Source organism: Argopecten irradians, chromosome 14, assembly GCF_041381155.1.
Source record: "Argopecten irradians isolate NY chromosome 14, Ai_NY, whole genome shotgun sequence".
In the NCBI taxonomy this organism is placed as follows: Eukaryota; Metazoa; Mollusca; class Bivalvia; order Pectinida; family Pectinidae; genus Argopecten; species Argopecten irradians.
The window spans coordinates 28,073,540-28,098,569 of record NC_091147.1 but is presented as its reverse complement, the minus strand read 5'-3'; the positions used below and the strand labels follow the sequence as shown (position 1 = coordinate 28,098,569).

General features: G+C 34.8%; 2 protein-coding genes across 2 annotated transcripts in view; one reads left to right on the top strand and one right to left on the bottom strand.

The window, feature by feature from the left end:
* Positions 1-293: 293 nt before the first annotated feature.
* LOC138307344 (chondroadherin-like) lies at positions 294-8,886 on the top strand. The gene is made up of 3 exons (XM_069248041.1): positions 294-401; positions 1,149-1,193; positions 6,092-8,886. The coding sequence occupies exons 2-3, from the start codon at positions 1,155-1,157 to the stop codon at positions 7,481-7,483; spliced, it is 1,431 nt and encodes a 476-aa protein (XP_069104142.1). The 5' UTR covers positions 294-401; positions 1,149-1,154; the 3' UTR covers positions 7,484-8,886.
* Positions 8,887-14,810: 5,924 nt separating this feature from the next.
* Positions 14,811-25,030, bottom strand: part of LOC138307136 (uncharacterized) — a 13,007-nt gene continuing 2,787 nt past the window's right edge. Inside the window, exons 3-10 of the mRNA XM_069247765.1 lie at positions 23,630-23,882; positions 23,054-23,188; positions 21,982-22,153; positions 20,949-21,136; positions 20,215-20,460; positions 19,604-19,718; positions 17,896-18,022; positions 14,811-17,047 (exon numbers count right to left, since the gene is read on the bottom strand). Of these exons, the coding sequence (XP_069103866.1) occupies positions 16,891-17,047; positions 17,896-18,022; positions 19,604-19,718; positions 20,215-20,460; positions 20,949-21,136; positions 21,982-22,153; positions 23,054-23,188; positions 23,630-23,882 (1,393 nt within the window). The 3' untranslated portion in view covers positions 14,811-16,890. The remainder of the gene's footprint in view (positions 17,048-17,895; positions 18,023-19,603; positions 19,719-20,214; positions 20,461-20,948; positions 21,137-21,981; positions 22,154-23,053; positions 23,189-23,629; positions 23,883-25,030) is intronic.

Below are 25,030 nucleotides of genomic sequence, written 5' to 3'. Positions count from 1 at the left end.
ATTATGTCATTTCTTTTTTCATAGCACCTATCCTCAATGTTTTTTAAATCACAGATCAGCTGACATAAATAGTTAAAAAAATAAAACAAAATCGTATCTTGAAAAGAAAAATATATTATGGAAAAGGATCAGGATGATAATGATTATTTCCCCAATGCACAAAAAAGATAATTTGTTTAAAAAAAAACAAGAATGAAGTTTAAGCCGATATGCAAAGTATTTTATTTGCGAAAAAAAATAAAAAAAATGTATTACTCCAAGGCGCCATTCCTTTACCGACGGTGTTCGCTAGTCATGATAACCTTTTGATAATACACAGGGACCATCTGTCGTATTTCTGCTGAATATTTATACCAGTTGTTTTGTACAGCTAAGTCATTTCCGTGAAGACATCCTATCGTGTAAGTATCAATTTTGCATTACTTGTTTATCAACTAAGTGATCGCAGTAGGCCTTTTTATTATTATCATATTCATTATTTGTTGGACAACATTTCCAGGTTCTTTGATAATCAATTGATTATTGATTCTTCAACAACCATGAATGTTTATTCTTATTTCATTTTTAAATCAAATCTATTAAAAATGTGTGACACACCAAGGAGAAGCAAAAACCACCGACCAACAAGTTGAGCTTGACTAACATCATCGATTAATATTAGAGGGAGAACATACTTCTCATGTATTATAAGTACAATATGTCATTAAGATTGTAAAGACGATATATAAAATAAGATTGTTTTTTGCAATTTAAAGATGCTCCACCACCGATAGAGCATAAACGATACTCATCGTTTGAACAACAATTCAGTGTTAAATCGTGTATATCTATGTAAAATTAACACAGAAAGTAATATAAAATAATGCACTTTGCATTTTGGTTTTGGTGCATGCCCAATTGGTACTTTATTTCATATAGAATATATACGACGTATTTTTTTCGGGACGCAATTTATTCTTTTTAATATTTTTATCTTGAAGCAGAATTAGAAGATCATATTTTTCAATGGTAGTTATTGTGTAAAGTAAGTTACTTTTGCATCTGATAAAATGATAGTTCGTTTGCTCCATAGCCTGTTTTTGATAGATAAAAATATCTTTTTAAGCGGTGGAATATATTAAATGACTTATTCTGTTTTTGTTTTATAGGTGTTCATGCAAACATATCATCGATCAAGCATGTACATGCTCTGGGTAAGTACGCTGTTTTATGTAATAGTTAAAGGAGTTATATTATACCTACTGGCAAAAACATCGAACAGCATGATAAGATGAAACAAATCGTTACTTGACAAAGGATAAGATCGCATTTACGAAAATAGTCTTTATAGAAAAATTACGATAGACTGAAATATTTAGAAATAAGTCAATATTTGCATAGATCACGTGCGTTATTTCTATCTGATATGTTATACAAATGAGATGGATTTATTATGTCGGCATGTACTTTTTCTTGTGTTTGTGTCGGTATTTGTGATATTATGTCGACATTGTTTTGCTGTAAGTCGACACCCCGATGGCAGAGGTTTGACACCAATGTAAAGGGTATTGGGGAATTCTGTTTTGTTATCTACACAAAATGTCTTAACTTTTTATAAATGGACTGTTTACCCATTATTTTGTCATAATAAATCAGAAATGTATTGTAAGGTTCTCATCTTTAATCGTACACTACAGATATATACCGTAAGGACATTTTTTTCAATAATACATATCTGTTTTTACAGTAAGTTTTGGTTTAGTAACCTTTGTTTTGTTTTTACGGCTCATATGTTGATATCAGTTTGTGAATTATCCGCCTTTTGAGTCACATAGCGTGTTGGCAATGAGGAATATTCACCATTATTTCTTACAAGATAAAGTTATATGTGCCGTGATTTTCATACTAACGAATCAAGAAGAGCTATTCATGTGTAATTCACCACCAACAGTTACCAACATTTTGAGAATTACGAAACTTACAATGCACAGGTTTTTAAAGGAGATGTTGCATGGCCACCAACGATCGATTTTTTTAATTGGTTGGTGAAAATGCATCATTTGGCACATAATACCTATCGGAGCAGTACTAATTCCATTAATATATCAATCTTGCGACTACAGCGCCACCTTTCGTAAGTTTTACGTCCGATTCCTACTTGTGCGCCTTTAATGTATCATATTTAGGCATACACATGCAAACGATAAATTATTTTGGTGTAATAACATAGCATTTCGTATTATTCTTTTAACGATATACAATTCTTCGTCATATCTGTTGGGGTTTTCTTGCAATTTCTAGTTTTGCGCTTAATTTTTATTAGTTTTTATTTAATTCCATAGATAACAATGACAAACTCCGAGTAACCTAAACTTTAAACAATCAAAATTATCTTGATTTATCATTAATCGACTCATGAAAATATTGTGTCGATGAATCACTGGATATGCCGACTTTTTAGCATTTTTTTTACGTGTCCCCTTCATTTCTTACCCAATATCAAAGTACTGAGAGTGATGAGAGTTAAAAATGTTATCGATGTCATACTTTAGTAAAAAGTATCCCATGTAAGTTGGTGTACCAAAGTTCACAATAAAACATGGACAAACTATATAGCAGTGAAAAATCAAGTGGAGTGAAATTGTTTACCTTTTTTTGACCAATAAATAAGATATGCACGCTAGGAGCTCTTCAATAAACGTTCTTGGTGTCAGATATATTTAAAAAAAAATGTTACCATGAAAGTAGGCCAAGTAAACAATTTATGCGAAATATTACAGACCCATTGAGTTCTTTAGGCATTTTACATATTGAAAAGCTGTTCAAAGATTTTCATATATTTGACATATCTGAAGCCCTTCATTCCAGCATAATGCAAGGCGTCACAGTTATTTTTAAGAAGTCATTTAGTCGTTTATGTTTGCCAATTGAACCCTGTGACCTTGAATTAACGTCAAGGTCATTCATATGACAAACAACTTTGTAGCCATTTATTCAAGAATACGTCAGGTCAAACATCATGTTTCGATACCTTTCAGATATTCAGAAGAAGTCGTTTGAATGAAACATTATGCACAACAGACGGCGCACAAAGCACGATCACTCTAGGTCTCCCTGACTCGTGATTTAACAAGAGGCTCATAGGTATCAACAGTCATAAGACTATTGGCCTAAAACAAAACTGTCAAAGAATACAGTAGTGTCAAACAAGTACGGCAATACAAGGAACTTAGGTTTCTGGTATAATTGATGAATTAGAACATGAATGAAGATCAAGGTCATTCATTTTGACACTCACAAAAACTTTTGTTTTATATGTTTAACGTCATATGAACAGCCTGTGTTATGTAAAGACGTGTCAGGTTTGTTGGTTGAGAGAAGCTAGAGTACCCAGAGCTAAACTTCCGATCAGCGATTAGTACCTAGCAACTGCCCAACATGGGATTGGAACTCGCGATCCAAAGGAAGAGGGCTTGTGGTAATATGTTGAGACATTTTAACTACTCAGCCACCGCGACCCCACTTAAATATTCACAAGAAGTTGTTTTATTTTGGTCTAATTGACTCATGTGATCATGAAGGTAGGTCAAGGTCATTCATTTGGGCAAACTTGGTAGACTTTTATGCTAGCATGCTACAGTCCCAGAATAAAATCCCAGTGAGGTACCAATTAGAACCCTGACGTGATCATTGGAGGACACCACAGTGTCCGACCAGTTGAAATCTGGCTGTTTTCTGATGTTTCTGGATACCTAGTGACATTTATACGGCATGATATATATTGTATCATATACCAAATTAAAGATAAATCATCTGGTTGTCGATTGAGAGAATTCCCATTGTCACTTCTTAAACAGTTTGTTAATAATCAACCTTTTTCTATATTTTCCTATAGAGCCAAGTGCCTGTGGTTATTCATAATAAGTCGTTTAAATTTTTAGCCTATTTGACCCTTGTTATCTTAAATGAACTTGTTAGCCTTTCATGCTAGCATACTACATGCCTTAAATCATATAGGTGGGTTCTGTCACATGGCCAAAGTCTATAAAAGAGGTAGTTTCTGCTTCTGCTTAGCGCTCAGCATTAGGCGAGTAGGACTTCTGGTTCGCCTGTTGTCAGTATAATTTGACCGGGTTGGATGTGTTGCTTTGTGTCTTCGGCGGCATGCTACTGTGTTATAGCACCATGAAAACGGTAAGAGTTCCAGTATATATGAAGATACAACACAAATATACCACATACTCCAATATCACACACTACGCACTTCTTATACGCAGGACAATGCATACAAAGGAGGCTGTCCTTATAGACCCTGGCTGCTAATAGGACGTTGATTTAATCAAGCAAACAATGAAAACGATTTGATAGAGTCAGGAATGCAGAAAGTAAACTGGTTGATTCGCTAATTTTACCGACTTACTACTACAGCTGTATTCATTTAAGGACGGCATCCCGTGTATGTCGTTTTATGTATTCTACGATGTTGCCCGATCAACGGACAGAACTAAGAACCCTCGTCAAAGAATTGTTTCCAGAATTAATTTAGTAACAATAGTATGTTTTTGAAAATAGTAATATAAACAAAGACCGACCGATTCTAATTTAAACTAATGTATATAGGTATTTAGGTCTACTTTAATTATAAGAAGTTAGATCAAAATTTGTAGCAAAATGAAGCTGCTAGAAAGCAATGGTCTTTGAAGGATGCATTTTCATGAAGGATGATGGATAAAAAATCCCTTATATATTCAGTACCTGGCAAATTCCTTGGTGGTCAAATAAAAAAGGTATCATATTTAGTCGCCATTTACGATGATGCTTTGTGTATAGCAGGTGCAATGCTAACGCCCTATCTGAGACGATGGTAACATTGATGGTTACTGTCGTATTTAATTTTTATTTCCTTAACGCTATTACAATTTCTGGAATGCAACATGGCATTGTGTATATGTCAAACCACAACTCTCAGCATTATGTGACCCACTCTTTCAAAACGGATAAGTAGAATTTCCGAAAAATATTATAAATACCAGTTTATGAAGATAATATCAAGATTTGGTCGACATACACACCTGATCATATCATTCAACTCTTACAGTAAAAGCGGTAATATTTTACACTGTACAATCAGTACTTTGATATTATGGAAAAACAGAGAGTACACGAAATCAACTTTTAAAAAACGTGGCATATCCAGTGATTCATCAACTTGTGCCCACTGATAATACAGGGAGTACACGTTATTAACCTAAAAAAGATGGCATATCAAGTGATTCATCTAAATGAGCTGTTGAAACGATGATAATCCGAATATCATTTTAAACATAAAAAATTAGGGTACTCGAGTAGTGTCTTACTTATTCTGTTGCTCACACGAAAAATTAAAACTTGAAAAAGTCGTATTTACTGTAAAATTTTATATTAACGTTTGATTTGTGATAGAATGGTATTGGATACAGCCAAGTGTGATATGTCGTTAAAAAGGCAAAGTTGTGAATTTTCAGTCACAACAAAAACGCGATTTATACCAGGTAAAAGGCTCAAGTGTTATTGTAGGGGGCGCTGTTGTCATAATAAGGGTTCAATCGGATTTAAAGTATTATAGACATATTTGTTTTGAAGCAATTAACTAATCTAAATTCAAAAATCAAACCATAATCGTGGGTGGATTTTCCCCCTATATGCAACAACTCCTTTACATAGACAAAAATAGCTCAAGGGGAGTTTTTGCCGTACTGCCAAAAATCGTTATAATTAAATATGGTCAGACTATGAAGTGAAGTGATGGTGTATAATTTTATAGAAAGTTTACAGTGTTATCAGTAATCGTAAAATAATACGTTTCCATGTAAATTTACAAAACATAAAACAAGAATTTCTACAGTGTGTAATTCTCTGTTGTACATATTTCTACGGCATCATAAATATGATTTTCATAGTATATCTTTATCAAACCTTATGGTTTAATTGATTAGTGAACAAAAAATAGCATTTCAAAAATTTACCTTAATATAACACTTAAAAAGAAAATATATTCGCCTTTATCTCTTTCTAAATGATCATTATAATTAATGACGGGGTTTAATGATTATATGGAAATATTTCTTAACAGGTGCTTGCCGTTGGTTTCTCCTTTGTTGATTTGTCCTATCAACAAGCAGACCCGTGCCTTCCGACAGAGTTTTCTAGTCATAACTGTTCCTGTATATCCGATGACGTCATTTGCGAAGGAATTGTAACTCTGCCCCATTTGACCCATGACGTCACACTCAACTCCCTAAGTATCTATAACAGTCCGAACCTTAAGCTGCCAAACAACACGTTCGAACACCTGACTGTTACCCGATTGTCGTTGGCTAACAACCGTCTGGAAAATAGTGATTTTGAATTTAATACATTTTCCGGTCTTACAGTTAAGGATGTGGATCTCAGTAACAATCGATTATTAAAAATTCCAGAAGCTGTCATTAATGTCAAGAACATTAAAGGCTTGAGTGTGTCTGGTAACGGTATCGAAAATTTCCATTCCCAGACTGAAATAATGAAGAAGATTGGAGATACGCTTGTACGTTTCTCCTTCGGTGATGACAACTTTGATTCGAAATGGCCGACAGAGTTGAAGTATTTCCCTCGTCTTGAAGAGCTGAACGTTACAAGAGGTGAGTTTGGATTGATGCCAATTGATGCATTTTACGGTTTTGAAAGGACATTGAAGAAACTGTGGATTGAACATACTAGATTGCAATCCGTACCCTTGGCTTTTGGCAGACTTAACTACTTGACAGAACTTCATTTCAACCATAACCAAAGAGTTGGTGACTACGGCATGAACGTTCCTCTGGTACGGGGAATACTAAAACACATTGGTTTGATCACCCTTTTAGACGATAACATCACAACTTTCCCGCAAATTTTAGGAAAGTTCGATAATCTTACTAAGTTAGATATGGGTGAAAATATGCTGAAATTCGTCAGCGACCAATCTGCCAACTCCATCAAACTTGTCACGAGCTTGAGTCTGAGAAATGCGAGTATTTCGCGTATACCTGGTGCGCTTCAAGATATGAGGACACTCAAAGACATTGATCTCTCATTCAATGGAATCCACAGCATCCAGCGACAGGACTTGGAGGACTTAACGAATCTACAGACCCTTAATTTAAATAATAATCCTTTGCAGTATATTTCGGACAATGCATTCAAAAAGTCGAAAAAATTATCCAGAGTCGAGTTTCAAAATACTCAACTAACAGCTGTACCATGCGCGATAAAGAACCTTCCCCTCAATGATACGGACCTGACCATCGATTTGACGGGTAACCAGATTGAGTGCACGTGCTCTCTTCAGTGGCTCTATAAATGGGGAAGTCATGATATAGCCAGCAACAGAAACCACGACCTTCATATCATTGGCAATTGCCTGACCATCGACAGCACAATCCAGAAATACTTTGACAGTACATTGCGCGATTGCCCTGAGTCGTTTCTGTGCGACCATGTTTAATACATTTATCCATGCAGTTGGCCGAAACTTTCATATCCGAAGCATCATTGTTAACTTAGATATTTTTTTAATTTATTGATTGATAATTTGTGAAAGCTTTTTTCTCCGTTCACGATGCTTTTAAATAGGAATTCATTGTAATTTCGATACAATACAATGTATAGTTTTGATTGTTTAAATGTGACAAAAGGACTATGTGTGGCTTCGGCCCTTTCTGGCCCCCAAATCCATCAATTTTGTAATTTAGTATTGAAGTAGTTGCATTTAACATATCTAACACATCCCCGATTTTAATTGTAATAATAGTTTTCTATTTTTTTCAGCTTCAGTTGCCATGGTAACCACTCGAAATATGCATAAATTATGAAAATGTGAAAAGTTTAAAATTTTAGCCATATTTTGCTTGGTTTTCGTTTAAGAAACTATAGAACGCATCCTTAAACAATCTTAATATTTCTTCTAACGATGTATTGGAAGTGCAAACATATTCTCAGTAAATATAAATTTTGTTCAATGATGCGCCCCATAGTTTTATAGACAAAAACTAAGCGAAAAATGGCCAAAAGTGTTTAAATTTCTAAAATTTGTTATTTATGCATATTTGGATGGTAACCATGGCAACAACATTTTCAAAAGTAGAAAACAGTCATTATACTTGAATCAGGGATGTACTTAATATTTAAAATATAACAAATAAATAACTAAAAAAACAGTTTTGAAAATTTGATGGATTTGGGGGCAAACAGGGCCCAAACCTTATATAGCCTTGTTTGAAAAAAACTGTATATCTTCACACAACCAGAGAAATTTGTTATCCAATAATATTATATTCATCTAAAAAAATAGGACCTACCGCGTGTAAACTGAAGTCCTGTCTCTATGATGACAGATGTGTTTATTATACTTTACCTCAATGCTGATAATTTAATATGTTAATGAAAAGCAAAATCTTTCTAACTTTCTTGAGCAAGTGTATATGTCGCAACTTTTATCATTTTTCCTATGTAATACTGCGTAAAATGGTAGTATAATATACAGGTGACTTGAGTCGACTGATGTCAGAATAATGTATTCGGGTATAAGCATCTTCAATGGTAAATTTTAGTAAGATATCACTAACTTCTCAGCCATGGTCTAACATATAGCTCTGAAAAAGTAACAGACGGTAACGACAACTCTGGCAAAGCATATTGAGATATCCGCGCACGAGAGTGACATGGTATTTTTCTACAAAGCAACACTTATGTATATCCATATTTTTATAAATCACAAGCGGGGTAAATAATTTCTCTTTCTTATTAATAAATACCAAATGTAGACAGTGGTTAAAATGTTTTTGTCAGAATTCAAAACATTATTTACTGATGTGTCTTTACTTTCATCAATAAAACCATGAAAAAATACTTCTTTGATGCTTCATGCTTTCATAAATCTGAACAAGATATTCAAACAGTTTAACAACTTCAATTATATGTATTTAACGTTGCTTAAAATGATTCGCCAATGACGAAGCGTATGCGTACCACTCGTCGTGCAGAAACCGCAGTGACACCAAGGAACATTTCTAAAAGCGTCTCCGTAAAGAAGTTTTTGTTTAAAGTGTGTTAACTGATGAAATGTGCTATCCAAGTGTTTTTAATTAATGTTACTAGATAATTCACAATGCAACAATATGTTTCTGGTATAATAGTTAAAGGAGACAATGGTTTAGGCAGTCAATATTATATTATTTTTTTCTGTATTTAGTCAGATTTGCTGATGCTTCTTGATATCACTGCGGACCCGTAGCAACAACTATTTTAGACAATCATTATTAAAGGGACAATTCAGTCTAAGAGAACATTAAAATGTGTACATATATCGGAAAAAAACCCAGTTGTAATGGAAATTAGATCAGTCGGTTTTACTGTGATATGCCTGGAAAGCCCATGGTGGTGACATGTGTGTGAAATGTTCAAACTCGCTCGCTGTCCGCCATTACACACTGTGGTCGAACTTTTGTATGCCGAACCCTGTCGCTCTGACAGTAGTGTGTTTAACTTATAAGGTGAATTGTCTTGCCTAAAAATCATTTTATCACCTTCTCAGTGATTATGTAGTTCATTTGTTTAACGTGCGTGACTTTGGCTCGGGTATAGGTACAACTTCCATATTGTACCTGCTTAATCTTATTGATCAAAGATTTGATATTTCAGCGATAATAATTAAAATACTTAACAATGACGTGGAATTGGTCATTGTTTTACGTTATATGTTTCATAAGAAATGTAGAGCAATACATTTACGCTATATTTTGCTTCTTGGTTATGTAAAATAATTAGCCTGAGTGAATTGTCTCTTTAACTATTCAAATTGCCTTCATCCGTAGTTCGTCTGCCCGTCCGTTTACAATACCTGGTCATATTTGATTACAATTCATGCCGACTCTATGACGATAAGCGATTGTTACCTCTATTGATCCATATAGGATCCCGTCCCTCCTGCCTCAGAGGGGTAAAATACAAGATGCATATAAACCCCCTCCCCCAAAAACTTTTTTTCTGACCGAATTTGATTACAAACCGTGCATGCATACTCTATGATAAGAAGCGATTTAAAGGAAATGTTGAAGAATGGGCGGACGAACGGACAGACGACGGACGTCGCGCCATGACATAAGATTATATGCCCTTCGGGTCAATCGAGCTAAAAACCCTAACAGGACAAGTAAACGTAGGGGAAAAGTTAGATAACCACACTTTTACTATATTTCGTCTCTATGCAAATATACGATTAATGAACAAAATACTCATGCATTTACATGCAACCATAACCTAACATAATGAAGAGCATGTCCTGTTGAAGCGAGTGTGGATGACGATACAATTATCTCTTTGTCTGTGTCTGAAGGTCACCTAAGTTTTACCTGGAATTCCAGACTGACCAGGAAGTTGACACCGCTGGGTTGATAAGGTTTTCCCACTGACATGACCGTGATACTTCGGGTTATTAATTTATATTAAACAAATACTGCTTTATTTTCAATGATGGCTACACAAGACTTTATCCTGATGCATTAGAAATATATCGTTTAGTTCAGATGGTTTTATTTTATTTAGATCCCCTAACAACTGAAACTGTCATCACTTGTATGCGACATGATTGCATGGGTGTAGGACGTATTGGAATATCCTTTTGTGAGTACACCACCACATGAAATCAACTATCGAATCCATCGTGCGAAATGAGTGGAAGTCAGTCGTCCGTATCCTCGAATAGTGGACGCTTTGTAGTTTCCATCAAGGGACATAACCCTGGGTCATTTTAACAAGGGTGATTTTGTTAAAGTTATTCGAAAAAGGACTATAAAAATAAATAAAAAAGTAACAAATAAAGATCCCGTAGGAGGTAATTTCAAATTCAGACCCTTTCACGGCCAAGACCGATATTAGTTTTCTTTACATTACATTAGATTTTATTTGACCTTCAGTTAAAAATTAGTACAGAAGAAGGTGATATCCCTTTACACAAAACCAAAAGGTAGGTTTCGCCCAACCAAATATATATATATTTTTGCAAATTCCGATAAACTGAAGAAAAGGCGAAAAAAACATAAGAAAAATACCTCGATTTAATTTCTTAATGCGTACGAGATCTTGAATCCACAATTGAAGGAAATCCTTGATTTATTTCGATCGTCAGGCTGACAGGATTGTATGCAAATAAAGCTGCGATGGATTGTGTTGTCGAAGCTTCGCGTATGCTAAAAGTAAACAAAAATTGCTGAATGAAAGCGTGTGCGAAACAAAAAATGTATCAGAATCGGCATCAACGAGTAGGGAATCGGAAGCACCCTAAGATATCTCTAGGGAATGAAACTCAGAGATGGTAATGTAGCAATAGGGGAAACAGAAGCCACATTTTAAGTGGAACTCACCCGGATTCTGTTGTGTTGCACGTGGTGAGTCATACATCGGTAGACTAACTACATATACGTTTGATATACTAAGCTAGCGAGCGTATGTAAGTAACTTGAAGTGTCACAGAATATATAACATGTATGAACAATCCATCGTACTTCGATTTGTTGTTGTTGGTTTTTTTACTAAACATGCCATGGCAAGACTGTCACTTCTATCTGACATTTTGTTGCACGCTTCCGTTTGTTGATGCGGCCTCGTTTTGGAAAATAATACGTCATGTTCTATGTAAAGCTTGACTTCGCTCTATTTTTATAGGAGTATTTTCCTGGTCAAGCTAAGCAACTAACCACCTATACTGTTCGCTGTATGCATCGAAAATAATATGAAGATTCTATCTATGTACAGGATAAGTTTCAATTTCCGTAAACTCTATATTTCAATGGGCGAAACCTACCTTTAACTCTTCGGAATTTTCTTTTGAGATGTCGATGCATAAATTAATATATACTACTATCACAATATCAATATTATAATGTGAGTAAAATACATATTTATGACGTAATACCTTACTAAATAATATGTATCAATTATTGTGCAAACATTTCAAATTTAATAGATAAAACAACAAATTTCTATATTTTGTGGGCCTGCATTGCTCACCCCAACATCAATCACAGTTCAAGGAAGAAAGAGATTTAAAAAATAATGTTTTTTTTGGTGATTTCTTCAAAAGTATGGCATTCATCGAAGAAATTGAGGGAAAACATTTCAGGATACATTTGTACATTGCAGATACAATTACATCCTTTCGTTAAGGATATTGATTTTAATGTCATGTACTAACTCATAATATCAGAAAACTCTAATATTCAAACCCCAAAGCGCAGACAATTCATTATATTCAAAGACGGAAAAGATAATATGAGGTGTTTTATCAATCTTCAGCGTTATTGCCCATGTGTTTAAAATTCCAACTTTCAGTTTTGACTTTTTAGGTGATCCGATCGTGCGTCCGTCTTCCTCGTCCACCGTTCGTAAGTTTTTCAATATTGACTTCTCTAAAAATCCGAAAAGGCCTACGATGTTGACATTAGGCATGTGACAAGCTATATCAATGGTTCAAATGAATGACATTGACCTTCATTACAGATCACGGGAATTAAACTTCTTAACTTCAATAACTAAGAGGGTTAAACACCTGATATTGGGCCGTGATTTCGAAAATATGTCATATATCCTCTTAGTTAAACGTTATGATAATACAAGTAATGATTGTAATGGAGGACCATTACAGATGTCCCCCTAACAAACTGTGCAGTAGGAAATAATCACAAAGATCAGGTTGTGTGATATATGGACAAATGAGATTTTATGGCAATGAAAACTTGCATCAAATGACAATTAGCAACCTTGCAATCATCATACCTCATAACCATTGTGTTCAGCTTAATCTAACAAAATATAAATTTCAACCAATCAGATGCCTCAATAAGGTAACCATGACAGCACAGTTTTTCAAAACTGATTCCATGTTGATAAGCATACCTCGAAACCCCCATGTATCAATTTTCAGCTTATTCTGACAACATCTAGACTAATTTCGACCAATCAGAGACTTTTATTTCGTTACCATGGCAACTGAACTTTTCGAAAATGCTGCCAAGTTATTCGGCATACCCTTTAACCCCCGTGTACTAATTTTCAGTTTAATCGGACTATATGTAAATTTAACCAATCAGAGGCCTCCATTAGGTAACCATGACAACACAGCTTTTCAAACCTGTTGCTATGTCGATAAGCATACCTCACCATCCCCGTGTACCAATTTTAAGCTGATTCTGAAAACATAAAAATTTCTGACTAATCAGAGGCCTTTATTTCGTTACCATGGCAACTGAGCTTCTCGAAAATGCTGCCATATTATTCGATGTCCCAAATAACCAATATATACTAATTTTCATCGAAATCCAACTCCAAAATCTCAAAACCGGTAATGGGCTCTGGCGGCCATTTTGGACATCCGATTGGAAAAAAAAACACCTTTATGCACCATCCCACACCCTAACGGAAACCCGCGCGGCGGAAGAAAGTGGAAGAAATAAGAATAAAAATAATAATTAACTTACATTATACTGAAAGAGGTATCTTTATAATTCCAAATGTTCTGAAATCAGAACGATTTTTCAAATATTTCCAGTAAAATTAATGTAGTGTTACTTGCTTCCGTTTAAAGAAAATCGATTTTTTGTGTCCTTATTTCTCTGATGCAAATTCCCTGTTGCCATACTTTGAAGGTGCGTTCTGATGCCCTTCGCGGATTAAGTTCATTTAACGAATTTAAAGTCAATAAAAGAAGCGGAACAATGTCAAGAAACCATTAGTCGGGCACATAACTCGATACCGGATAATAAGAATTTCCTGTAATAGTTGCAATAGGAAAATATTACGATGTCGTTAAATAAATGTTTGATTTCTTTCGTTTGATTCAATTTCTAAATTTGATGACTTGATCCCGAACATTCCAGTGACGTCACTTTTCGTAGGAGTGAATGAAACCGCAGTCCCGCTGAATAGTGACGTCTCAATCACCGGAATGACGTCGCTTACATAATTCCCACGGTAGTAAAAATGAGTACACACTCATTCGGTTCAGTGTCCAACGTTGGGAATATTGCAAGTACATTCATTATTTACATAAATCAGTAATTAGAATAATCATTTATTTCATCTAGACTAAATAATTTGCAAATTCCATACACGCGTGCAAGGAGACGTCCTTGGCCTATCGCTACCCACGATACTTTCGGTCGTGGTCTTATATTATGTAACTTTTCATGGGATATTAAATCTAGATATATCTGTTTTCGACAGTTAAATTTCTATTAACTTGTGTAAAACAAGCACTCTCAACTGCTATTCCGAGACCGTAAAATGCAATCTTGGTCACCTCAGCCAAAACACAGGGGCACGCAAATTATTACAGAAACGTTTACTAGTTATTGGAGACTTTTTGATATGCACGTGTATATCATAACGTTTCAAGTGACTGCCCGTATCATATTTTGTGAAAAATGAATTAAACATATATGCCATAAAATTCGGTTAGCTTTTTTATTGTCATTATTGTAATATACACTGTATGTTATATTAAAACGAAAACACATGTTTTACCTAAGAAGCCAATGATATATTATTATATAATGTAAGTATCGGTAAGCTTGTTAAATTTACATAATATATAATAATTATAATAATAAAAATACTGTAAGAGGCATCTTCATTTCTATTAGGAAATACTAAATCATACGTCATCAAATATTTTCTAAGATAGGTAATTAGAATAACAGTGTTATCTACTTATTATAAAAACAATCACTGTATATATATAAACAAGCAGGAGTCTGACTTTGTGTTATGTGTAGATCTTCTGATCAAGCGGCCGGGGTTCGATTCTCACCACCGGCGGCAATTTTTTTTTTTTTTTTTCGTTTTTTTTTTTTTTAAATACATGTATATCATGCAAACATGCCTAATCAAACTATTCACAAAAACTGGCGAGGGCTATGTACATGTAGTTATTACTACAAAATATATAATTATGTATCTTAGATTTACATCGGATACACGGTCAGTATCTTACAGTACAGAATTTATTTTGGTGTCGACACGGAAAGACGAGATGACTCGGCAAAACCTCGTCATCTCCACTCATCGCACAAACGATACAAGCATCGATATTGATTACAGCAAAATAAAAATGTCTAACGTTGAAAAATATGGGTTTGTATATTTATTATTTACATAAACCAGTCTGGATATTAAAATAAATCATTACTTCATCTAGACAAATAATAACTTGCAAATTCCATACACCGCCTGCAAGGAGACGTCCTAGGCCTATCGCTACCCACGATGCACTCGATCGTGGTCTTATAGTATGTAACTTTTCATCGATTATTTGATCGACAGTTATATTTAGAACTATGAATATGTGGAAAGAACGTGTGTACAAGATAAAAACAACCCATCTCAACTGCTATTCCGGGACCGTAAAATGTAATATTGGTCACCTCAGACCAAACACGGGCACGCAAGTTATTCATTCTGTAAGGTAGTTGCTACGTACGTCATGTCCACATAATCAAAAAATAAATTATATATTATGTAAATACCGGTTAGCTTGTAATAATAATAAGAAGAAGAAACGAAGCAAAAACAAACTCCCAAACGAACATCATTACCAAAGCCTCAGTTAAGCTGCCCATATAGCACTGTCATTTTATAAGAAGTGTAGATTAACAATATTTACATATATAATAGATATTGCTAGTAACAACAATCATATTGAGTTTCAAATTGTATCGAGGCGGATCATACCAAAATATTTTTGAGAGTCATATCTCACTTCATGAGTTAATATGACGTACATGCAAGTAGATTGACGAACACAGGGAAACCATTACCTACCTATTATTGTATCTAGATAAAGATCTAAAAGCACTAAATTAACTCTACTCTTGTAAAAAAATCCTCATCCAAATAATGTATTAACAATTAGATTGATCTGATATAATGTAATCATATTTGAAGTGTCAATATTGAAAAAAGTAAATTATTCCCATGATGTTACACTGCCTCTCTAAATAATTCCGTTCGTTTTGGTTTCATTTTCCCGCTTCTTTTCGTCGCTAAGCAATTTCCTGATCCCCCTGTATCTTTGTCAAATTATATTTTATCAGAATATGAGAATACTTATATGGCTGATTTTATATAATACTTATTGTACCGATACAATAAAAGGTTTCTTGGTTTTTTTTTCATCTTCCAAACAACGATAAAACAACTTCTATCCAACGATAGATAGTCAACACAATCGAAGTGTATTGATCCATATATTATAATAATGATATCAAATTCTCGAATTTGGTTTTCTAAAGACAGTCGTTTAAGGCATTCTAAACATTTTTACGCATTTAGCACGTATATACAATGCTTCTATTGATATTTCTGAAATGAACTTCATAACAAATAAACAAATTTAAAAAACCTTGTTTTGGTCAATATTGTGTTATATCGCCCTGGTAAAATTTGAAATAATGTCTACATGCTTCGCTTTCGGTCGTTTTTTATCCTATCACTGTTGTATAACAATTCATGCACAGTAAACAATATCTGTTACCGCAAAGGCGGGTATTTACGCGGGGCAAAATGTTCTTGCTATTTTTAGTAAAAAAAAGAGAAATCTAATTTTTAGCGGTATTAATTTTCACGCTATGGTTTTCATGATATATATATGAGTAAATCAGTTCTCAAGATTACGCAGATAATGTATTCGCGACAAGGCGATGTCCCGTGAAATCGCTCAATTTACATCTCAGCAAAAAATACAAGCTATATCGTAACTAATATACCGTTCTTAATTATAGTTGAATCAGTTATAGGAAATTGTTCTTTTTCTTCTGATATAGATGTTATCTTATTTTCTACTGAAGACTCATTTGGGCCTCAATTGCATATATCTGCGAGTGGCAATGGTTCAATCTTGTTGGATATACTAGTAATAGAAAGCATTTTGGTGTGTTTTCTTTTCCTCATCTGGTCGAGATGTTGTCGCTGGTGGAAGTGAATGTTTTGTACGACGTCTGCTCTACCGTGAGGTTTTCTGCAATAGTCAATATTAGCTATTTAACATACAAACATGTAACAATTTAAAGAGTCCACTGTCAAGCAAGAACTTGCTAGCAACATTGCTTGATTTTTGTTTTAGTTTTTGCAAATACATGTAATTACAATTATTTGGTTCCATTATTTTAGCAAATTGGCTCAGGGTATTATATGATTCAACCAATCCTCCATATTGTGCTGATCAAATTTTTGCGATCATAGCAATGTACTGCAAAAGAGTGAAAATAGCATTCCTGTGAAAATAGCATGCACTACACAGAGTACATGTGATGGTGATATTGTTCAACAAGAGGGCCAAGAAGCCTAAACGATTATCTCACTACGGACACAATCAAAATACATGTATATTATAACTCAAGTAAACATTATATTAGTTTTTGACAAGAATTCGGTTGAATATTTTAGCTTATTTGACTAATGTGACCTTTTATGAAGGTCAGTGTCATTTAATTGAACAAACTAGGTATTTCTTCATCTCAGCATACAAGAGACTCAATCTGGGCCTTTTGGTTATCGAGAAGAAGTCGCTTGAATGAAAAGTTTACACAGCGGACGACACACAACGAACGAAGCAATATGAATGACGAGTCAGATAACCTAAAATTCAAATGTAAGTTCATCACGTTTCCGAGGCTAACCAAGGTCCCTAAAACCATACGGTTAAATTTTTTGATGATTTATCTCGCATTTATATTAATTGTTTTGTAAAATTAATATTAGTTAGAGCGTATCTAATAAAACAATTATATGAAAGTTTGACTTATCCAATTAAGATCTCTATTATTGGGTTGGCTGTATGCCGTATTAATGATGAATTATACCTACATAGTGGACAACTTCCAACAATACAGTCCCAGACCGAGGCAGAGTAGTAGACCAATAGTAACTGAGCACGTGACCGCTGCTATAACAGTTACGTGCGAATCATCACCATCTGCACTAACAGCGCAATCTGGAAAGAAACAACAACTCGAAAAGCATTGTATATTCAACTCTAAGGCCATGCTAATGAAGCAATCCATATGTCTTGTCCACTCTCTTAGTCTGGTACAGTGGCCTTATCCTATCTTTTTAGAAAATAAACCAACAAAATATAATTTTGACAATATGAAGCTGTAAAGTTATCAAGCAGGAATCAAGCACTTGATAAAAAACGTGGCTTTTTTTCTTCATAAGTATAGATGTCAAAAGAAGATGTCTAAACAAAATATATTCCTGTACTATAGAATTAATACAACGTCTATGGTAAATATCTCGGGGAACCAGTTATCCATTCTGAAAGAGTTCCTTCCACTATGACAACAACTGGTTCTCCCGTGAGATGTGCTGTTCAGTATCTCTGGGCGTAAGATTCAGTGAAATAGCACTATAAAATTGACCGGTATTCCACCATTGCAAAGAAACACAACATATCGGTGTCTACCAAAAGATATAGACAAGAGAAGGGTGTCCTTGAATGATTCTAGCTGTTATTAGGCTAATTCTAACCGACTAACCGTGGTCATTGAGTCATTAAAGCATCAAACATTGCATCAACCTCGGAAACCCAGCGGCTTAACTCCATTACGCTCCGTTTATACCCTGGGTCACAAGACATGGGAATCGCTTTTACTATATCAAAAACTTATAATACTTAGACAAGGAATCCCCAATGGTTTTCATAGAACTTAGACAAGGAATCCCCAATAGTTTTCATAGAACTTGGACAAGGAATCCCCAATAGTTTTCATAGAACTTGGACAAGGAATCCCCAATAGTTTTCATAGAACTTAGACAAGGAATCCCCAACAAGGCGGTCTTCACTATCACGGTCCTGACTGTACTTCCACTTTTGGTATTGGTAGAGATAGCGTAATGGAGATTTATCCTTTCATGACCTGGGGTTCGATACGCGCCAACGATAAACTCAATATATTTTTATTAGTCTTTTCTTTTCATTTTTATCAACTTATTTCAATTAAAATGAAGTCTGAAACGTTAAAATGAAAAATCTAATATTATGCAACTTATACGTAAATACCATCGTTATAAAATAATTTATATTCCCAAGACCATTTTAACGCTACAGTACTTTGACTATATATCTTCCAAAGCGCCATGAAAGCTTCACTCTAATTAGTCTAAATTTCCGAAATGACTTTCTTAGGGAAAATGGCGTAGATCGTATCAAGTAAACCTAAGGTATCAGAGCACACGATAGTGTAGGCTGATTACGTGAATAACCGACGATAACATTGCATATGCCTTCTATATGTCTTGATATGATTTATTGTTATTCGTTACGGAGAATTATAATAGCTGATAAATTTTCTTTATCGACCTATGAAGAAAAATAAAAGACTTTACATTAAGGTCTATGAAAACAATCGTATAAGATGATGGAAGGGAGGCAACTCGTTATGGATTTACGTGCCAGTTTATTAAGAGTACACTGTTGCGGTTTTCCTTGATAGCTTCATAACGCAAAAATAGTACAGTTAATATTAAAAACACAGGCCGAAGTATCTAAATGTATAAATATATTATGATATACCTGTCGCTTCACTCCAATCAAAAGACTTTTGTGTGCTATAGCATTCCTTACAGAAGTCCTCTCGGTTATGTGCGCCATTTAGAACGCACTCGCCTTCTATATAACAAAAGCCGTCCTGAAATATAGGTTTAATCTTTTTTTTATTAAACTCACATTCAGTAATTAGTAGTGTATATATATGCTTCAACAACACACACATACAAATAGGATCTTAAAGGAGTTTTCATTTCTATGAAACGAGTCTAAGACGTTTTTGTATATTTTTTTTTTAGTTTAAACGTACGATTCTAAGGGTTTTTTAAATGGATTATTTTTCGAAATAAACATTTAACGTCAATATATGTAATTTGATGTCACGATAACGTTGACTTATTACGGCATTCTCGGTTTTTTGTCTTCATATTTGTATGACGTAAAAGGAAGAAAGAAAAGAAAATTTGATTTAATCTAATTGTTTAGCAAAGAGAAAACAAAAGATTAGATATTAATAAAGTTATTAATCTTATCCTTTTTTAAACAACCAACGTATCTCAGGGACATTTCAGGTATTAAAACGCAGATCAAATAATAAGAGACATTTATCATTGATTTTTATCCATTTTAAATTTTACCTTCATATGAAATGATACTGTTCCTTCGTCATAGCTAAATGATTGACAGGTCGTATCTATGACAACGAAGTTCCAAGGAGTACTGAATTCAGACGAGTCCATGGACACAGACACGTTGAACTCTACACCAAGCTTCCCGGATGTACTTTCGATCTCCGGAAGATTACAGAGTAGCTCAAATATACTTCGGTATTGGGCTGTCATATTCGTAACATTCAGCGTATATACAGATAAATTGGTTAATGTCTGAAACAAATATGAAAATCCAATTGTTGACTTATTTAAAGGATTCATTGCTTCGTATGCTTAAGGAATAGAAAATAACAGTTCAATCGCTGTGAATGTTAGCGATGGGATATGATATGGTACGAACAGGACGCTTATATTAAAGTGGCTCTTTGAAGCAACACTGTAAGAATAGCAAGGTTTTAAATCTAAATTCATTCCGATTCGATACAAATTCTTGTTCAATCTACAATTAAACATCAAATTATTGTAGTTATTATACGGTTACTCTTGTGGGTAAAACTAAACGAATCTAACTTTATAAAACGGGAAATTATTTCTAACAAAATAAAGATAATCGATATTGCTATAAAATGCAGTTAATGAAATATATCTATTACATATTATTTTCCGGATGAAATGTTCCTTATGCTACTGATGTCCCTCGAAATTGCAAAATTAACCGGCGATAGTTTTTGCTAACGAGTAAGAAAGTAATCTCTTCTTACCATCTGACCTGTAAATTGACATGTGTAGTCTCTTCCATACGGAAACTGATGACCTTGGATTGAAATGGCGTCACATCCATTTTTAAGGTCACACAAGTCCCCATTCCGAAGGCCAGACAAGGTTAGAGGCATTGACAAATCAAAGGAGCAGTCATCGGAGGCAAATCCCTCTTTACAAACACATTCCCCTGCAAGAGTAACAAACAATCGGAACATTTTGAAAAAAAGTCCGGTAATTTTCGGAAAATACCGATGAAATTTCAGGGAATTTTTGATACATTGGTATAATAGAGTTTCGTCACAAGGGAACATGCATATGGAGCTTCAGTGTATGCTCATATTCAAAATGTTGATTATTAAAGTTTCAAGCGTCCTAACATTCATACTGACGAATCAATATGCAATTCAACATCAAAAGTTTACACCATTTTGAAAATCACAATACAGATGTACTTACAATGCATAGATTTTAATTTTACTCAGACAAATAAGTGCTCGAGATGGATTTTGGCAGTACTGCCAAAAATCATAATGTTTACATCTACAGTGTATACAAATATAGTTTAAGGAGAACATTTAATGTGATTTGTAAGTAGTGTTCCTTAGGCATCGTACAGTACATGTTAATCTGTGCCTTTGAAAGATTTGTGCGACATAATTTATCAACCTTTACGGTTTTCAATACATTACTGAAGAAATGATATTTTTTTTCAATAATCCCACCCAGTAGCATATAAAGCAAAACTTTAAACTAGCTATTTGTAAATAAATCATGAATAACATTTCAAAATTCATAATTATGAAAAAGGGACAGGGTTCCCACATTGCCCCTAATTATACACAGAAATGCGATTTGAATGAAATAAGTCTCTTTTGTTTCAAAAATCGACTACGTTATAATCGATTAGGTGTTAATAAATCTCCGGCCATTTTCAAAATGTGTTTTTCAATTAAATATGAATGTACATGTATATATTTTGTATTAAACAGAGTGAATACATAGATTGTATCGTAAAATGGATAAACACAATACCATTAGAACAAACTCCGTTTCCGTAACAGTCATTAGGACACGTGTTCTGTTTTATGTTGTCCAAGGCATCTGGAAAGATTTCCTGAAGTGTTGCGTTCTTTGTTATGGTATCAAGACACGTGCTCTGAAACCGATCCATAGCGTAGACTGCCCATTGAGGATTACCTGTCAGCTGTAAAATAAAAAGCTCTTTGTTTGTTTGATTAATTAACGTCCTATTAACAGCCTAGGTCATGAACGTGTAGAAGAACAGTGGAAATACACATTCCTGTCGAGTATCCCGACCAGGATTCGAACCCGGGTCTCCGGCGTGGAAATCTACGGCTCTACCGACTGAGCCAAAGAAACATGCTCAATTAGCTGAGTGACAGAGACCGTATTTAAACTACAATGTATGTATAAGCCACACCGACCCGCTCCTTTTACACTACTCCCCCTGTTTTATCTTGAGATTTCCTAAATCTCAATCGAAACTCTTTAACCACCCTCCATGGGTGATTTAGTTGGGCGCCAATGTAGAAAGACACGGAAAATACACATTTCTGTCGAGTGCCCCGACCAGGAATTGAACCCGGGTCTCCGGCGTGGAAATCTACGGCTCTGCCGACTGAGCCAAAGAAGCATGCTCCGTCAGTTGAGTGACAGAGACCGTATTTAACACTATGTACAAACCACATCGACCCGTTCCTTTTACACAAGGACGAATAAGAAGCTCAAAGCTTTCAATTGCCGAAATAGTGTAAAGTAAGTAACTTTTGTTACTGAGGAAAAATACTAATTCGTCTGCTTCTGCTTTTGATTGAGAAAAGATACCATTTGTCTGCGATTGAACATCTTAAAGCATATGAAGCAACAAATCTTAATTTAATCTTCATGGTTTTTTCCTATACATCTTCCAATTTGCCTGTACATGAAAAATACTAATTCGTCTGCTCCTGTTTTTGATAGAGAAAAACTACCAATACGACTAGTTAAGAAGCTAATATCTTATACAGAATATCCATAAATTGCTGATTTAACAATATATTTCTCATTTCTGAGTGCTACAAATAAGGGAAACTGTCTGCCTTACCATAAGATCTGCTGTACATGCTTGGAGTTCAGACGACGGTATGCCTATACTGGTACATGTTGTGTAGACAGGTGATGATGTTAGAGCCTGGGTACAGGCAGCGATGGCTTCACTTTCTGTCATCACACTAGAAGACTAAAACGGGGAGATGTAAACATATTAAAGACACACAATAAATATGCATCATTAATCTAGAAATCTCTTTTATCGAAAAAAAGATGTAAACATGTTTATAACACCAAATGAATTTGAAATTAAAATTAGAAATCTCTATCAAAATTGGTGTCGGTTTCAATTTCAATGTAACACTAGGTTCAGAGGTTATTTTCTCGAGAATTTTAATGACTTAGCTATATTTGCCCCTACTATGCCCTCCCGTCCCAGGGGGTCAGAGCCAATATTTATACTCTGTTCTCCTTCCCTCAATAATGTTTCCGACCATTTGGTGACACTCCATGCAGAACTCTATGAATAGTACCGCTTGTAATGAGATGATGACAGACGCCGGACAGGCGGACGTCCAGATCGACCGACGACGGACGCAGTGATGGCACATGCTGTTAATACGCTACGTACCCGTTCTGTCCTGTCGTTGTCACCCAGTACAGATTGTACTGGCACCTCCCTCTTCCGTCTGTTGTAATAATCTGATATTGAAGGTTTCATGCACGATAATTCATGCCTTTGAAGATCACAGGATATATATTCTTTAAGTGAACATTGTTCTGTACCGTTGTGAGGACAAACACAGCTAAGCTTAGATCTTGGATATGGAGGAATCAAATTTAAATTTGGTTCAACGTACAGAAGACTTTCCTCCTCTGGTATTCTGCAGTGAAAATAATTGTAAATAACTTCTAATGCTTAAAAAAGTGGTTTAAGCTCATGGCTATCACGTAATTTTGCTGTTCATTTTCTCAAAAATTATTTAGCAGTTTGTTTCCAAAATAATTAAGCCAAACCAGCCGTATAGGGGAATGTACTTTTTTTTACATCTTCATATATCAAAATCTTATACACTTACACTAGTTTAAGATTTTATCATTTTAACGTCCTATTAACAGCCAGGGTCATTTAAAGTGTACACGGAATGGTTTGGTATATAAGGCTTGATAAATGCGTCATTGTATAAAATTTAGAATGGAGAAAGTACGAGTTTCATAGCGAATACGGTATTAGAGATAATGCGACTTTTCTCTAGAACACACCTGAAGCCCCAAGCCATTGACCCCGATTCGGGACCCCTGACCTGTGACGTCACGAGGACAACGGGACCTACTCTACTCGCATAAGATAGAGTGGCGATTTTCTGTGTCTGCCATCTAATATAAACTATCTGTTTGTAAATATCGATTTTTACAGACACAAGTACCTGTGTGCACGTCCGATATCGATGTACCTGTCGCAGATAAATGAAGATTTCTGCGCGATTTATGCACAATTATACACAATATAATGTGTATAATAATCCACGTACGTTGTAAATCTACGGTATTTGGAACCACATATATATGAATATTATGTAAAGGATTCTTGACTATGTTATCCAAAACCCGACTCGGGTCGTTGTACTGGTCAAACCCGCTTTACAAATTTCTGACTTTTTCATATAACCTACCCATACGAATTAAGTTATGATTCTACACAGAATTTTTTGCATATATGTAAATGCATCTACTAATTGCGTTGTATCTGAAATCGTTCCTTGTTTTGACGAAATACATTCAGCTTTCATTTAATACAATACATCCGTCGACTTGTTGATTAGTGTCTTTTTCATTTCATTGAAAAAATAAATCATGCACGAGTCAGACGAAAAAAAAGACTGAAGAAGTCTATGTCTAATCCAAGTTGCAGATACCAAGTACAGAACAAAACTGTACTTCCGAATAGCCAATGTCGTGCTGCGTTTAACTCTTTACCTGTATACTGCAGTAACTAAAACGCGTGGTCAACCGAGACTAATGAGGGGGCTAA

Coding starts and splice junctions, on each gene's coding strand:
- LOC138307344 (XM_069248041.1), top strand. CDS start 1,155: ATGCAAACATATCATCGATCAAGCATGTACATGCTCTGG. Junction 1,194..6,091: donor CAAGCATGTACATGCTCTGG/GTAAGTACGCTG, acceptor ATTTCTTAACAG/GTGCTTGCCGTTGGTTTCTC.